This window comes from Elephantulus edwardii, unplaced genomic scaffold (genome assembly GCF_000299155.1).
Source record: "Elephantulus edwardii isolate Elephantulus edwardi_28Jun2011 unplaced genomic scaffold, EleEdw1.0 scaffold00024, whole genome shotgun sequence".
Lineage (NCBI taxonomy): Eukaryota > Metazoa > Chordata > Mammalia > Macroscelidea > Macroscelididae > Elephantulus > Elephantulus edwardii.
The window spans coordinates 1,767,743-1,783,656 of NW_006399774.1; the positions used below are offsets into that span (position 1 = coordinate 1,767,743).

Below are 15,914 nucleotides of genomic sequence, written 5' to 3' on the forward strand. Positions count from 1 at the left end.
AGCCTGTCTGCTCGCCCCCTTCCTAGCCCCTCCCCACCTCCTGCACCCCCTGCTTGTGCCGGTGGTCCTGGAGCCCGGGGGTCAGGGTGGGCTAGCCTGGGGCCTGAGCCCGGGTCCTGGCAGCAGGGGGATGCTGCTGCAAGGCGTGTCTGGGCGGTGCTCATGTGATGCAGGGAGGGAAAAACAAGGGGCGGGGACCAGGCGCGAGGTGGTGGCTTTTTTTTTTTTTCTTTTAAGGAGTTTGCCGCGAGCGCGTCTCCTTCATTCGCAGCCGAGGCGCGGCGGAGGCCGGCGGAGAGGAAGGCGCGCGCGGGACGTGGCCGGGCACCGAGCCGGGCACCGAGCTCCTCGCGGACCCTACGCTCCGGCAGAGGCGGACCCCGCGGCTGAGCGCGGGCGCAGCGCCGAGAAGCCATGGGCGCCGGCAGCTCGAGCGAGCAGCGCAGCCCCGAGGCGCCCGAGGCGGGGAGTGCGCCTCTGGCCCAGCCCGAGCCCGAGCCCCACGCCAGCGGCCCTGGGGAGGAGGCGGCGCCCGGCGCGCTGGAGGACCCTGACGCGAAGGTAGGGGCGCGGGCACCTGCTGGGACATACTTTGGACATGTTGCAATGAGAGACCAGTCCTTGGAGAGGGACATCATCAGGGGGGGGGGGGGGGGAAGGGGCGGGGGTTCCGCTCGTTCCCATCGGCCAGAACTTCGTCCTTGCAAACTCGATCGCCCCCTCTGTCTAGGCGCCGGGGCGGGACTAGAACCGTGGCGTGCGCGGCCCGGGACTTGCATCTTTGTGTGTGGGGTGCCCGGGGGAGATGACTGCGCTATCCGCAGTCAGGAAATGCGCCCCAGCACATCGCCAAAGCTTTCTGCGCGCTCTTCTGGGAACGAACCCCCAACCCAGGGCCGGGAAGCCCGAGCCCCTGGCCCTTTCTCAGATGTGGAGCGACCCCTGTGCCGCGCCCCAATCGGGATGCCAGCTGTGCCGGTGGTGGCCAGGTTGGTACCATCCTCCTGCGGCAGCCGATGGGGCAGATGCAGCCTTCGCGGGCCGCGGGGTGCAGCGCGCTCAGCAGAGACAACCGGGCAGACGCCCCTGTCCAGAAGAAATGACAGGTTGCCGCGTCCACCCTTTTGGGTTCAGTAGGACTCAGTTGGCTAAATAGAGATTGGAATAGTTGTGAGAAGTTCTCAAAGGATGTGGCTAGAGGCACGATCGAGCAATCCCCGCCCTGTTATCTATGCAGGTGAAGCTGAGCCTTCCAGAGCTTGGAAATGCTGCGTTTTATAAGAGGTTCTAAGTCTACAGGGCGTCCCCAGCCGCCAAGGTTGTGACTTGGCGTGGCCGTTGTATTCTGGGTCTGTGTCCCAGCGCGTGCTCATGAAACTGGGCGTCACCTCACTTGCTTTGTGACATCCTTCTAGAAGATGTGATAGCCATACTTAATACCCTGTCGAATTGAAGGACTGTTTAATCTCCCCACACTATGACTTCGTTGCCTTGATAGCTGTATCTGCCCTCCCCTCTTTGGGTGAGAGATCGATTAATAAATGACGTTTACATCTGGTCTTTCCCTCTAATTTAATTGCTTGTAAGACCCTTGGCCCAGGAGCTGTAGAAATACTGTGCTAACTGGAACCTAAGCTTTTGGTCCAAGGAATGAACTGTGCTTCAGAGGATGAATATTTTAGTATTATTCATCACCTTATGATGCCAGCTATGATCAGAATGACTTCATAAGCCGTGATTAAACTCCAGTGTTGAAAAGTGATTTCTGGGTTCCATTTGAAAACTTGCACGGAGGGCACCTTCCCCCTGGCCTTTGGCTTTTATTATTCATCCAGGTCTCCTATGCTGCACAAATGACCGTTCGGCTCGTCCTCCCTTTCCAGTAAAGGTGAATTGTTCTCAGGCACTCCTCACATGCCCTTTTCCATAGCCTTATCTGTCTTTCTCTTTCCTAAGTCCCCGCCATCTTGGATAGCCACCCTCCTTCTGGAACATGATTGAAATGATGTCCAGGACATCAGTGAACTGCTTGGCCCACTGCCCAGTTATCAATTTGGAGATAAATCAATAAACTTACCCGTACCCTTGAAAAAATGTGTGGCATTTCATTTCAACCAGCAAAATTTATGACTCAGGGTTTGAAGACCTCAGTAAGGTGGTATTTAGTTAGGGGTAGTTGGGGTTTTTTTCCCCCCTAAAGGGCTCCCCAGTTGCGAATGACTCAGCATGTTACCTTTACTTCCTCTCTTGAACTTTAAGCTCAAATTCTTGACCTCTTCTACTCTAGGCTTTCAAAGCACCATGGTCCCCTGTTCTCAGACTTTTCCACCATCATGAAGTTGCAGACACCACTTGGGAGTGTTCTCAAACTATTTTGAAAGCTTTCCCCAGGCAGAGATCATACCTATTTCACTCATGATTGGTGTAACAAATATTTGCACGTAGTAGGCTTTCAAGAAATACTTGTGGAAAGAAGGAAGGTTTCTATTATTTGCTCTGTTTCAAATTGAAGCTATTCTTGGTCCTTGAGTATCAGTGATCAGATAGTGACTTCAGTCAGTATGTAGGATTATTAATCATGTGTGAGTTTTGGTGTGTGTTTTGCAAAAAAGTCAGGCATGTGCACTTGGATTTAATTTTCTGTAGACAGCATATGGCTTAGTATTGCATTTGATCTAAAATACAACACATTCAAATTGGTCAGGTAAGGTTGCTTCATATTTAAGTTAGGAATTGCATCTGGAGCTTTCTGGGTGTATGAACATTTAGGGGGAATTTAGGCTAGTAAGCGCTTTCTCTCCATGGGGTGGGGGAGGGTGGTAGGTGCCATTGAGTTGATACCACTCACAGCAACCCTGTGAACAAAAGATCAGAACCATGCCCTGCCCTGCGCCATCCTCAACAAGATCTATCATAAATTACAAGCTGTTGGCCGACTTTTCCCCAGCTGAATGACATTTATATTACGTGCATGTTGCCTAGTTAGTAATTAGGTTTACTTTCCCTTTTTTCTGCTAATTTCAGCTATCAGCTGGTGTCTGCTTCTGAACTAACTGCGTTATCAGTCCCAGCTCTTAGCAGGTCCAAAGGATAGTTCAACCAGATTTTGGTTACTTAAGATTGAGACACTCTGACGCAAAAATGGTGTTATTGTCTGTGGCGTGGTGTATTTTAAAAAAATGGAAAGTACACCTTCCAGACACCACCCCTCCCCAGCCCCACCCCCAGCCCCAATCAAACTTCACGTGTGAACTTTTAGGGAAGATTACTTGTTTAACCATTTTGCTAGGTTTAATTTTGAGACTTTTGTCTACTTCTGGGGCCAGGAAGATTAGCTTGTCTAAATACAGGAGGTAAATAAAGCCTTGCCTCATTCCTAAATTTGTCTTTGGAAGAGTATTTGCAGGTAGCAAGAAAGGATGGAGTGACCAGTGATGAGTTTACTTGAGTGGTGTTTTTTATGTTTGTTTCTGGAATCAAGGTTCAAAGGTATGGATTGATGAGTCTTTTCATATGCTTTCTGTAGACAGTGGTTTTAGAGATAGAAATGCAACAAGGTGGCAGCCCTTCAAACTGTGGTTCGTTTGCTTACAAGAACCCATAACGTGCTCTCTTGGGTGAATCCTTGTCAGCTTCCAGATTTAAGTGCATCCCTGCCTTTGTGTATTGAAACCAACAACAGAGTTGGCCGGATGCATTTCCTGATTCCTCTCTCTCTATACTTCCTGCTTGCCCTCACTTCACATGTGGGCATACAGGATGAAGGTGACCTTAAAGTCCTTAGTATTGCACCAAAAGGGCTGGAAAGTGATTAAGAGAGAATTTCCTGTTTGTTAATGTTGTGGGGTGCCATTGATTCTGACTCAGCAAACCTGTGTGACATAGTAGAGTTGTCCCATGGGCTTTGCTAGGTCTGTCTTCCTGGGAGCTTCTGGGTAGGTTTGAACCACTGATCTTTTGGTTAGAAGCCTTGTGCCTAACCTTTAGACTACTTGGTTACTATGAACGGTCGGTCAGGTTAATAACTGATAACTGACCCTCTGGTAGGTTTTTCAGAGACAGTAAATTGCACGGAAGGAGGTTGCTCGTTTTTCTCCCTCAGAGCAGGGCAGCAGGTAGATTTGAACCATATGCCTTCAGGTTGGCAGCACAGCTCCTTACTCCTAGACCACCAGAACTCCCTTTGGACTACTAGGGCTACTTTTGTTACTAAAGGCATGTTTGTATGTGTGTCTATCTTCTTCCTATGGATTTTTCCAGATTATAAAAGATACTGCTTTCCAATTAGAACCAAATTAGGGACCAAAAATGGGGAGAGAAGTGTGTGTGTGTGTGTGTGTGTGTGTGTGTGTGTGTGTAGGTCAGCTAGGAATCCTGGGAGGATAGAACACCTTCTCCGTAGTCTAGTATAGACTGGTAGATGTGGAGAACGGTCTCTGGTAGTGCAGTGGTTAAAGCACTTGGCTGCAAACTGAGAAGCTAGTGCTTCAAACCTACCACCTGCTTCATGATCTGGCAGTCTGCTTCTAGAAAGATTTTTTTTAAAAGACCTCTTTGATACTGAATCCCTTCCTGTCATAATGACCCTGTAAGCGTGAGTAGAACTGTGCTGTGGGATTTAGGGCAGGAATCCAAGCCCAGAGCCCACTGGAGGGTTACGAGTTGAAATCCACTTCAGTGACTGGGGTTTTGGCAGTGATTATTGTTTGTTTCTTTTTAATCATTATGGAATGTGACTGCCACACTTTATCCCTGAGGAGAAGGCATGGCTCGAACCACGACTTTTTTTTGGATTACAGCCAAGCACTTTAACCACTGCGACACTAGGGCTCCTTCCCATACGGAATCCAGGCTTGGAAACCACTCTGTCCAGCAGGTTCAGTTTAGGAGTATGAGGCCAATGGAGAGACTTCCACTTGAACTCCGCGCCCCTCTGAGGATCAAGGTTCAGGCGTGCATCCTTGGGTTCCTGCTGAGAGGATTCCTATCTGCCACTTTATGACTTTAAGCCACACTGTTCGAAGGATTGTTCTAGCTTGATATTTTATGAGATAAAATAAAATTACAGTAAGATGTCTTGCTATAAAGAAATACTGGGATGTAATTTCTTTTATTCTTCATCCACTTTACTGCGTATTTAGTACTTAAATAGAATACCAGAGAAAGTAAGATGCTGCTCCATGGTGCCTATCCTTGGTCTCATCATTCTACACTCTCTAGTCAGGCGGAGGGTGAAAAATTATACCTACAGCTTTCAGCGTTCTGGGAAGACTATAATACATGCTTTTGCTTCTTCGAAAAAGAGACACTAAATGTCCTTAGTTCTCTTATAAAGGAAAAATAAAGACATAAAAAGGAAGACATTCCAGTTTAGAATAAATGAATTTTTTTTGTGTGTATGTGTGTGTACCGTCAAATCAGATCTGACTGGTACAGGAGGAGATTGTCCCTCCTTTTCTCAGCAGAGCATCTGGTGGATTCGAACCGTGTGCCTCTGGGATTGTAGTTGCAGCTCCTTGCCACTAGGCCACCAGAGCTCCCCTAAATGAATGTATTTTAAAAATCATATAGTGGAAAAATATGTGGAACAGAAAAATACTGTATCTTATAAATGTACATGCTTATTGTTATGCTTTTAAATAATACTTGTATTATATTTGTTGTAGTTAGGGAAGGGATTTTTGGCTGGAATCTAAGCTGGTGGCCAGGTCTTTACTTCTCAGAGCCATTGAGTGAATTTGAACTGACAACCTTCCTGTTATCAGATCCACGGAAACGAATTAACTATCGATTAGATTTTGAACTGTTTTCCTGCAAAACCATCTTACTGGAGAATATATCCAAACCAAACGTTGTGTCGTCATGTTGGCTAGGACCCCTGCTGACCTTGGGAACAATGGACTTGAACCCTGCCCTATGTGGCACCCTCACCATTTCTACCATGCTCAAGCCACACCTGTGGCACCACTTGGAGGAACCTGTAGGAAGAGCAGAGCTGCCCTGTCCAGTTCCCAAGGTTGTACATTGTTATGGAAGCAGCTTGCCTCCTCCTTTCCCTGCTCCAGGTTCCTGGCACAGAGCTTGGGGTCAGCCATTGATTGAGCTCTTCACTGCATCCCAAGGCTCCAGTACTAAAAGAGATTGTAGGGAGTATTTTGTGTCTGTGGTAATTCTTTTATTTCCAACTCATTTGTTGTTATTATTCGGTGCCCTCCGGTCATTAGACATCTCATAAAAGGGTTGTGTGACATATTAGTAACTTGTAATGGATTTTGATTTCTTATCATGAGCAATTGAGTTTTCTTGTTTGGAAGTGACATTATCAGTTTCAAATCATAAAAGCTTTACAAAGACCAGCAGAAGCATTTGCTTACACTTGGTGAAGTGATTTTTATTCAGAGTCAGTGTGTAATGGGATTCACTAAATTTTTATCTTTTAAAAAAATGCTAGTGGTTGAGAACCTCAATTTGTAGAACAGGGAAAAACATGAAAGTGTCCTGTCACCCACTGCAGAGTGGTCCCTTGGACAGTTGTTTTAAGCCAATGTCTATAGTCTCTAGAATAGTCTTTCATAAACTTCATGTGGGTGCAGTATATTAAGAATGTTGTTGTTGGGTATGGGAGAGTCAGAACCGACCCATAGGTTTTCAGAGGCTGTTAATCGCACAGGAGGAGATTGACCATCCTTCTCCCACAGAGCAGCTGGTGGCCTCGAACCGTGTACCTTTGGGATTGCAGTGTAGCTTCTTGCCACTCGGCCACCAAAGCTCCTATATTAAGAAGAGTCTCTTCTTCACAGTAGATCACACATAAGTCACATGTGTTTTCTTCCCAGCATATCACACATACTCTGCAACCTCAGTTTTGGCTGTTCACATTAGGCCATAAAGATCTACCTCCATGCTTCTTAACAGTATATAAGCTTTCATATTATGGGTGGTAGTGCCATACAGAACCTGGAGAAATACGTCAAGCTTGGTAGAGAGTCAGGGGAGAAGAAGAAGACCCTAAAAGAGGCTGGTTAACAGTAGCTGCAGCAGTGAACTCAAACGTACGAAGAGTTGTGAGGCTGGTGCAGGACTGGCCACGGCTTCGGACATGAAGTCCCTGAGTGGCAGCTGACCCATGACCCCTCATAACAGCAGGGGCACATAACAAGGAACCCAGGTGGTTGAGTGGTTAAAACACCCAACTACTGACTACACACAGTCAGTAGTTCAAACCCACCAGCCCCTTCAGAAGGAAGATGGGATGGTCTGCTTTTGTAAAGATTTCAACCTTGGGAATCCCATGAGGCAGTTTTGCCCTGGTCTGTAGGGTTACTTTGCACACTTGCTATACATCTGAGAGCTGGACAATGAATTAGGATGACAGAAGAATCGATGCCTTTTTAAGTAGTGGTGTTGAAGGAGAGGACTGAGTAGCCCCCGGACTGCCAAAAGAGTGAACAGGTACGTGTTGGAGAAAGTGCATCCAGAGTGCTCCTTGGAGGCAAAGCTTCATCCCACATGCTTTGGGTATGTTGCTACAAGAGACTATTCCTTGCAAAAGGACATCGTGCTTGGAAAGACGGCGGGTCGGGGAAGGAGAGGAAGACCCTCAGCCAGGTGGATTGACACAGTGGCTGCAGCAGTGCGCTTGAGTGTGGCAGAGATTGTGAGGATGGCACAGGCCAGGCCAGGGTTCATCAGATCGGTTGTTCATAGGGTAGCTATGAGTTATACTCTACTAAATGGCACCTAACAACAAGAACAATAGCAGCGGGGTACTGTGGTCCAGAATCAACAGCAGTGGGTTTGGCTTTGGGGAGTACCATAGCTTCTCCTCAGGATTAAGACAGGCAGTCTCCTCCCATAAAGACTTACAGCCTCAGCAACCCTAAAAAGGGTGGGTAGAGGGAGCTCTGGTGGCCTAGTGGCAAGACGCTGCACTGCAATCCCAGAAGTATGCGGTTCAAATCCACCAGATGCTCTGCTGGAGAAGGAGGGGACAATCTCCTCCTGTACCAGTCAGATCTGATTTGACGGTACACGTAAAAATAATACAATAGAAAAAAAAAAAGGGTGGCTAGGACCTGGAACTGACTCGATCGCAACGGACTATAATGGATTTAACCCACCCCCTGTGTTAAGTCCCCTTGTCCCTCTTGCTGTAATTAAATGATGCGAGGGTCACATCACATATCTACTAATTCACATATCTTTGGAGATGTGCGAGGATATCTCTAGGATAAATTTCTGGGAAAGCAATGGCTGGATCAAAGGATTTATATGCATTTTAAATTTCCATAGCACTTGCTAAATTTACTTTGCAAAGAGCTTCTCCCCCTGAGCATCCGCTCCTGAGGTTTCCCACATTCTGTCCTTGGTGGATGTCGGGTTTTCAGGTGTCTGCCAGGCCTGCTAGGTGTGGGGTGCCCCCTCAGTTTCCTTGACACGTTTCTCTTAAGACGCTCCTTGTCCTGTTTAATGGCCACATGCTTTTCTCCTGCACACTGTCTGGTTGTGACCTGGACTCATTTTCAGAGCGTGAAAGGCTTGAGCTTGCTTGACTGTTAAGTACTTTTTAAAAAACTAGTGTCTTCCCCTAGAAATTGCATCAAGTAAGGGGGAAAAGCAAGTTTAAAAGAAACAAGAAGCCGAGGTAAAAGCCTTGTGCCTTGACTCGCTCCCTTTACTTTCCATGTGAGTAAATCTGCCTTTCATTTTCTTTTTTTTTTTTTGATACTTGATTTTTACATTTCTCCTCTGGGAATGATCGAGAATCTTCCCGTTGCCAGCCATTTCTTCATTCTTTTGATTTGGAAAATGTTGGGCTCTGGGGTGGAGGCAGCAGAAGTGCACCCCCTGGGACAGAAATGCAGGCCTAGGGGTCCACCCATCCCACCTCCCACTCCCCCCAGCAACATTTGACTCCTCATAACAAAAGACAGCCTGGCCTGCTCACTGGAATAAATGTGCTTTCCCAGAAAAAAGCAGACAGGACCGGTCTAAACTGGAAACCACAGGGTCATCCTCTGGTCACTTCTCTAAGTACAGATAGTCTTTCAAGTTCAAAAGTATTTTTACTTCTCTACAGTTTCTTGGTGATGTTTTATTAAAATAAGGAGAAACTCTCTTGCTCTGTTCTTCCAGCCTTAATGCCTGTTTTACATTTGAGTTATAAATGAGATAAGCCAGTTCTTAAGAGGGAAAGACTAGCACCACTTATCTGTGGTAACAGCAGTAAAAAATTAAAAACTTAATTTCATTGGGGAAATCTGCTCTTAAGGACATTTCCAAAGTGGGAGAGAGCAAGAGTGTCAGTGTAAAGACTAAGGTGCACCTGAATGCAAGCCATGGTATTTTCAGTTGTTTCTTATACATGAGAAAGTCGGACCATGAATAAGGAGGACAGAAGAATCATAGATGGCTTTGAATTGCGGTGTTGGAGAAGAGTGTTGAACATCCCATGGACTGCCAAAAGAACAAATTTGTCTTAGAGAAGGGGCAACCAGGATGCTCCTTAGAGGCAAGGATTGTGACCGTAACAATGGGCTCAAGCATGTTAGAGACGGTGAGGAAGGTGCAGTTTAGGGGGACACTCCGATCTGCTGTTCATTGGGTGGCTATGAGTTAGTGGGTTCCCTGGTGTGGGCACCTTGCTTTAAGGGGTCAGGTGGCCTGGGCATGTCTGGAGAGGAGCTGAGCTTTGCCTGGGGAAAGGTGGTCCAGGTCCAGTGCACAGATGCCACCCAGCTTAGGAAGAGATGATGTTGGAAGGGTGTTTATTCCCCTCTACCCATCTTGGTCCTGTCCATTCAGTTGTGATTCGAGTGACCTTATGTGACAGAGGAGAGCTACCCCAGAGAGTTCCCTAGGCCGGGCATCTTCTTGAAATCAGGCTGCCACATCTTTCTCTCAGAGCTGCAGAGCGTGTTTGAACCACCAACCTTTTGGTTAGCAGTTGAAGGCTTGACCATTGGTCCACTAGGGCAGGCTGGGTAACAGCCGCTTGGAGACTGGGCGTCTCAGACTGTGACACCCCCGTGATTCCCTCCAGTCACCCGAAGGAAACAGTTAAAGAAAATATAACTCCGTCCCTTTCTTCTACAGTGTTAGGGACAAACAGGGGCTCCGATAAATGGCCTGAGCCCTTCAGAGTAAGGATGTGTTCAGTGAAAGGCTCTTCTCCTTATTGAACCTTTGAGGAACATTAAGATTGCTTGCACCTGATTGCCTCTGAAAACACTTCCTTGTGGGTCTGTTTAACACGCCCCTTGTTCCATGATTCTGCAGAGAAACCAGGAAGGCATGAGTTTATCACAATTGGCTGGCCCAGAAGTCGGGGAAGAGAGCTTGAGTCACGTCGCCGAGGGTGGGAAGAAGATTCTGTCTCCCTGAGCCTTCCGGGCACTGTAGGCTCTTAATTGTGGGTGTGTGTCTTCACTGGCTTCTGAGCTCCAGGAACTTTCCTGCTGCAGAGCTGGGAGTGGTGGGGCGGAGAGTCCAGAGAAGAGACGCCCAGTTACCCGTATGTGTCAGTAACTCAGACTCAGAACCAGCTCATAGTGGACCTGCCAGTGGATTTTCACAGGCTGTAAATTGCACAAGAGTAGATTGTTTATCTTCTTGTGGAGCTTGTTGGTGGACTCGAACCATCAGAGAGAGCCTTTTAGTTAATAGACCAATTCCTTAACTCCTAGATGCCACTGGCAGAGCTCCCTGTGCATACATCTGACAATGAGCTGAATTTGTTGAGTTCCTCTTGTGATGATTTTACAGCCTAGGAAACCTAGGGGTTGCTGTGAATCTGAATAAGTTAATAATACAGTAAAGAGGACTAATTCAGCAGTAGCAATCTGAGACATAAAGATAAAGAGAAGTTTCCAGTAGACAGTAATATAGAGGACATCTGCAAGATAAGGAGCACTTCTCTTGGGTGGAGAAAGACCCTCAGCCAGATGCATTGACACAGTGACTGCGGCAGTGGCTGGCGTCTGTCAGAGTAGGTAAAGATGGCACAGGATAGGACAGGGTTCAGCTCTGCTGTTCACAGGGTCACTATGAGTCATAATTGCCCCGACAGCACCTAATAGCAATAGTGGTTTGAGCTGACACGCGTTAGTGGTAAGGAGTTGTGCTGCCATCCCAAAGGCACAGAGTTCAAATCCGCTAGCTGCTCCATGGGAGAGAGATGGGCAGTCTCCTCCTGTGCCATTTGCTGCCTCTGAAAAACCCGACAAGCAACTATGGGTTAGTTTTGACTTGATGGCACATAAAAGCACACACGTGTCGACACCTAACATCAACAACCGGGGACAATCGTAGTTTGATGGTCAAATCCTCCCCTTCCATGCAGGGAACAACACCAGGACCCTGATATGTATAATGTACCGAGCAGCTAATCAAAAGGTCAGCAGTTTGAATCCACTAGCCTCTCTGCAGGAGAAAGTTGGGTGGTCTCCTTTGGTCAAGATTTTCAGTCTCAGAAATTCCACTGAAGGTTGATGTGAGTCAGAACTGGCGTGGTTTTGGTTTTAGTTGTGCAGGGGACCCAGCTTCCACTCCTAGACAGGACATCTCCACCCCACCCCACCCCCCCCACTAACATTCCATAGTCTATGCTTTTTTAAAAAATTTTATTTTATTTTATTTGTCTGTGTGTATACCGTCAAATCAGATCTGACTGGTACAGGAGGAGATAGTCCCTCCTTCTCCAGCAGAGCATCTGGTGGATCCAAACCGCGTACCTCTGGGATTGCAGTGCAGTTTCTTGTCACTAGGCCACCAGAGCTCCCTTACGTGTTTTTTTTTTAAGAAAATCTCTCACATGCATTAATTTCATGACAACTTGTATAATAACTAATAATATTGTTGTTATTTAGTAGACAATCTTAAACAAAACTAGTAACTGGCAGAGGCTGAGCCTGAATCCAGTTCTTCTGCCTCTAAATTGTGTGCTTTGGTAGAGCTGAGCAGCAGTTTGTGAAGTGCAGCTCCCTGAAAACCAACGTTTTCCAGTAGACCATGTGAAAATGCTTAATGAGATAAAAGAAATAACTTCCATTTAGGAAGTGAAGCAGTTATGACTCAAAAATGAGAAAAAAATACAACTGTAACAAATAAATGGAGAAAAATAATTAGGAACCATAGAAACAAACAAACAAAAAAGTTCTCAATGAAATGGGTCTAATGGTATCTGCTAGGTTAGTCAGCATACAAGATCACAAAGCTACTGTGATAGCCAGAACATCTGATACACAGCCACCACACCCTGACAGTGCACAGTTGTTGCTAAGATGCTCTGGTGGCCTAGTGGTAAGAAGCTGCACTGGAATCACCAAAGTACTCGGTTTGAATCTGTAAGTTTCTCCATGGATATGGAAAAGGTGGGCGGACCTCAAAATAAATGATTGAGAGAGAAGACTAGATAAGAGATGCCACAGAATTGAAGTTAGCAAGTTAACGGCTTCAGAGAGAGTTCTTTCAACCCTGACTATCCTACCCAGCACATCCGGGTCCAACCACAAATGAGAGGCTGATAAGGAACTGGCTTTTCTTCCCTCTGGGGGCTAAGCAGTGAAGCTAATTGGGAGATGTTTATCTATCTCTGCTTCCAAAGAAGTCATTGTCATTTCCCCACGTTAATATGTGCCATGAGTCATCTGCAATGCATAGTGACCCTACATGCATTAGCTCTGAACCCTGCCCTGTCCTAAGCCATCCTCACCGCAACACGCCTTTCCCCCAGATGTCATAGTTTGACATTGTTCTTTGTGCCTGAATATATTGTTTGTAATCTGATCTAATCGCGCCATTACAGTCTGGTTTTACCAGGATGACCAGTATTCTCTTGTTCCTCCCTGGTGTTGTGGACGTCATCAGGTAGATTCTGACCCAGTGACCTCATGTGACAGGTAGAACTACCTCACAGAGTTTTCTTGCCTTTAATCTTATTTCACGTATGCTTCTTCGTAGCCTTGATAGTTTTTTCACTCCATCAAGTATATATTGTTGTGATGTTGTTAGTGCTCTGGAGTGAACAAGGGCTCAGTTGTTATGTACCATGGAGTCTGAACTGCCCTATAGCTGACCCTCCGGTGGCAATAAATTCCACGGCAGAAGATTGCCCATTTTTCTCCGCGGAGTGGCTAGTGAATTTGAACCACGTGCCTTTGGGTGTTGGCAGCACAACTCCTTCCCACTAAGCTAAATATACAGTCCCTGTGAGCAGCACATCTGAGCCCTACCCTATCCTGCACCATCTTTACCATCTCCTTCATGCTCAAGCCCGTTTGCCTCATTACTGTGTCAGTCCATCTTGGAAAGAGTCTTCTCTTTCACTGATCCTCCCAACATGATGTCTCTGTCCAAGGACTGCCCCTCTTCTGAAAATATGCCTAAAATTTCCCCATTCTTGCCTCTAAGGATCACACGGGTTGCTTTTCCTCCATGACAGACCTATTTGTTCTTTTGCCAGTCCATGGAATAGTCAATGCTCTCCTCCAACAGTACCATTCAAAGACAGTGGTTCTTCTTCCATCTTCATTATTCATTTTCCTCTTTCAGATCTGTAGGAAGCAACTGAAAATACCAGGGCTTGCATGCGGCACACCTGTTTAAAGTGATAGCAAACACAACATTATGAACATGGGTTCTGGTTCCTGGAATCACTAGAAAGGAACCACTGTGGTGCTGGTGCGCTGCTACACAGAAGGTCTCGGGCTGCTGGAATCCACCCGTGGGTCGTCCCTGTACCTGTGACAGGTTAACTGCCTCGGAAACTCAGTGAAAGGTACTGGTGAGTCTGAATCAAATAGAGGACAGTGCATCTGGTTGGATTTAGAAACCCTCAGTGAGCTGAATTGGCACCACAAGTGCAGTAAACTCCAAACGTTACATACGATAAGATGGTGCAGGATTGTGCGGACTTTAGTTGTGTTATACCTCGGGTCACCATAATGAATACCCACACTTGACAACAGCAACCACCCACCACCTTTTTGACATTTTCATTTCTTGTGTATATTTTTTCCAGCAATTTCAGGAACTCTGTAGAATACCCCTTTATATACTTTCATTTGAAATTCTCCCTCAACTGTTTTTTTGTAAAGCCCTGTTACTCCATAGCAGAGGAACAATGAATGAGTTGTGTGACTAGTTCAACCTTAAATGTGGTCTGTGTACTTGAGATTGGAGTTGCTAGACCACGAGCGAGGAGTGGGTGGAAGAGTAACTGATGTATATAATCCCCAGGAAATTACAAAGAAAGAGTTTTTCTGTGGTGATTTGTTCTTAATGATTTCAGGAACGATGTGGCTAGCCAGTATTTAGACAGCAGTTCCTAACTCCTAGGTAGTTGATCTAAATATTTAAATGTCTGGTTTGACTTTTTTCCCCCTCTGTTTTATATGTAAGTTGTTGAAAAGCAATGGAAAATGTCTCCACTAAAGTGGACTGAATCAGTCCTGATTATTAGGATTTTCTCTCCCATCCTGATAGAAGGGAGCTCTGTTGGCCTAGTGGTAAGAAGCTGTACTGCAGTCCGAAAGTCACCAGGTTTGAATCCATCAGCTGCAATCTTCTCCTGTGCGATTTACTGCTTCAGAAAACCCACTGGAATGTCAGCTATGGGTTGGTTCCGACTCATAAAACAACAATCCTGACGTAACTTAAGACATTTAGACAAAAAAATGTTGAGTTATAAAGGAACAAAAATCGAGTTGTCTTTTCATAGTACTATGTAAAATATAGATTACATGCCAGGAGCTCTGGTGGCTTAGTGGCAAGAATCTGTGCTGCAATCCCAAAGGCATACAGTTCGAGGCCACCAGTTGCTCCGTGAGTGAAGGATGAACAGTTTTCTCCCGTGTGATTAACTGCCTTTGAAAACCCACCAGAGGGTCAACTGTGGGTCGGTTCCCACTCGACAATACACAATGACAGCTGCTCACTGTTGTAGCCATCTATAATCTTTTAAATGCTCCAATGGCTTTCTTCTCTTTGTTCTCCACAGAGCTGCTGTGGTCATTAAAGAGGACCTAGGATGTATCTAGCTTTGCAACAGTGACCAGAGATTTCTAGTCACTTGGGAACTGTGTCTGATAAACAGTCTCCCCGTGACAGGAGGAATGCACAGAATGCTAAAGTATTCAAGGAAGTCTGGTGTGGTTTCAAGTATGACTTTGGTCAGAGAAAGTTTCTTAAGCAATCCCTAGGAGCCTTGAAATTCTATGCATTCCTTACCCAATCTTGGGCCAACGGGTGGCACAGTCAACTTCTCACCCTCAACCTCTAGGAGATCATGACTAAAAGTTTGTAACACATGCACCACATACCCCTCAACCCCAGTGCAAATAAAAACCAAAACCAAAAAACCAACCTAGGGCTTTAAGTTACTAACCAGAAAAATCACAGATGGAGAAAGCCCTTTTTCTTTTCTTAGAGAAAGAATAAAAATTATTCTAAAAGTAAACAAGACCAGACTAACTGCTGTCAACTTAATTATGACACATGACAGCCTCCTGTATATTCAGAGCAGAACTCTAACGTGTAGAATTTCCCATGGATCTATTTTAGATTGCCAGGTCTTTCTTCTGAGGCTCCTCTGAATGATCTTGGATTTTCCCCAATGCTTTTGCTTTATTTTTCCCCATTGTTTGTTTATTATTATTAAATCTTTTTATCCTTCATATACATTGTGTTTCACACATATACATTGTGTTCATACAGTCCTTCATTTACATTCTATTGCATTCATTCATATTGTGGCAATATTTGTTCCCTCCCTTAACGATCATCCCACCAACAACTACTTAGTGAAAGTGTGTAAGCTCACTACTTCATGCCTCGTGCCACCAGTGTTTTGATTAGCAACTGAGTGTGTTAACAGTTTTCACCTCCCTATAGCTTAAAAAAAGAAGGTATTGTAA

The 15,914-nt window shown here is 45.8% G+C and overlaps 1 protein-coding gene across 1 annotated transcript in view; it reads left to right on the forward strand.

Annotated features, from left to right (window-relative positions):
* The first annotated feature begins 414 nt into the window (after window positions 1-414).
* AKAP12 (A kinase (PRKA) anchor protein 12) overlaps window positions 415-15,914 on the forward strand; it is a 135,472-nt gene continuing 119,972 nt past the window's right edge. Inside the window, exons 1-2 of the mRNA XM_006882799.1 lie at window positions 415-569; window positions 1,300-1,318. Of these exons, the coding sequence (XP_006882861.1) occupies window positions 415-569; window positions 1,300-1,318 (174 nt within the window). The remainder of the gene's footprint in view (window positions 570-1,299; window positions 1,319-15,914) is intronic.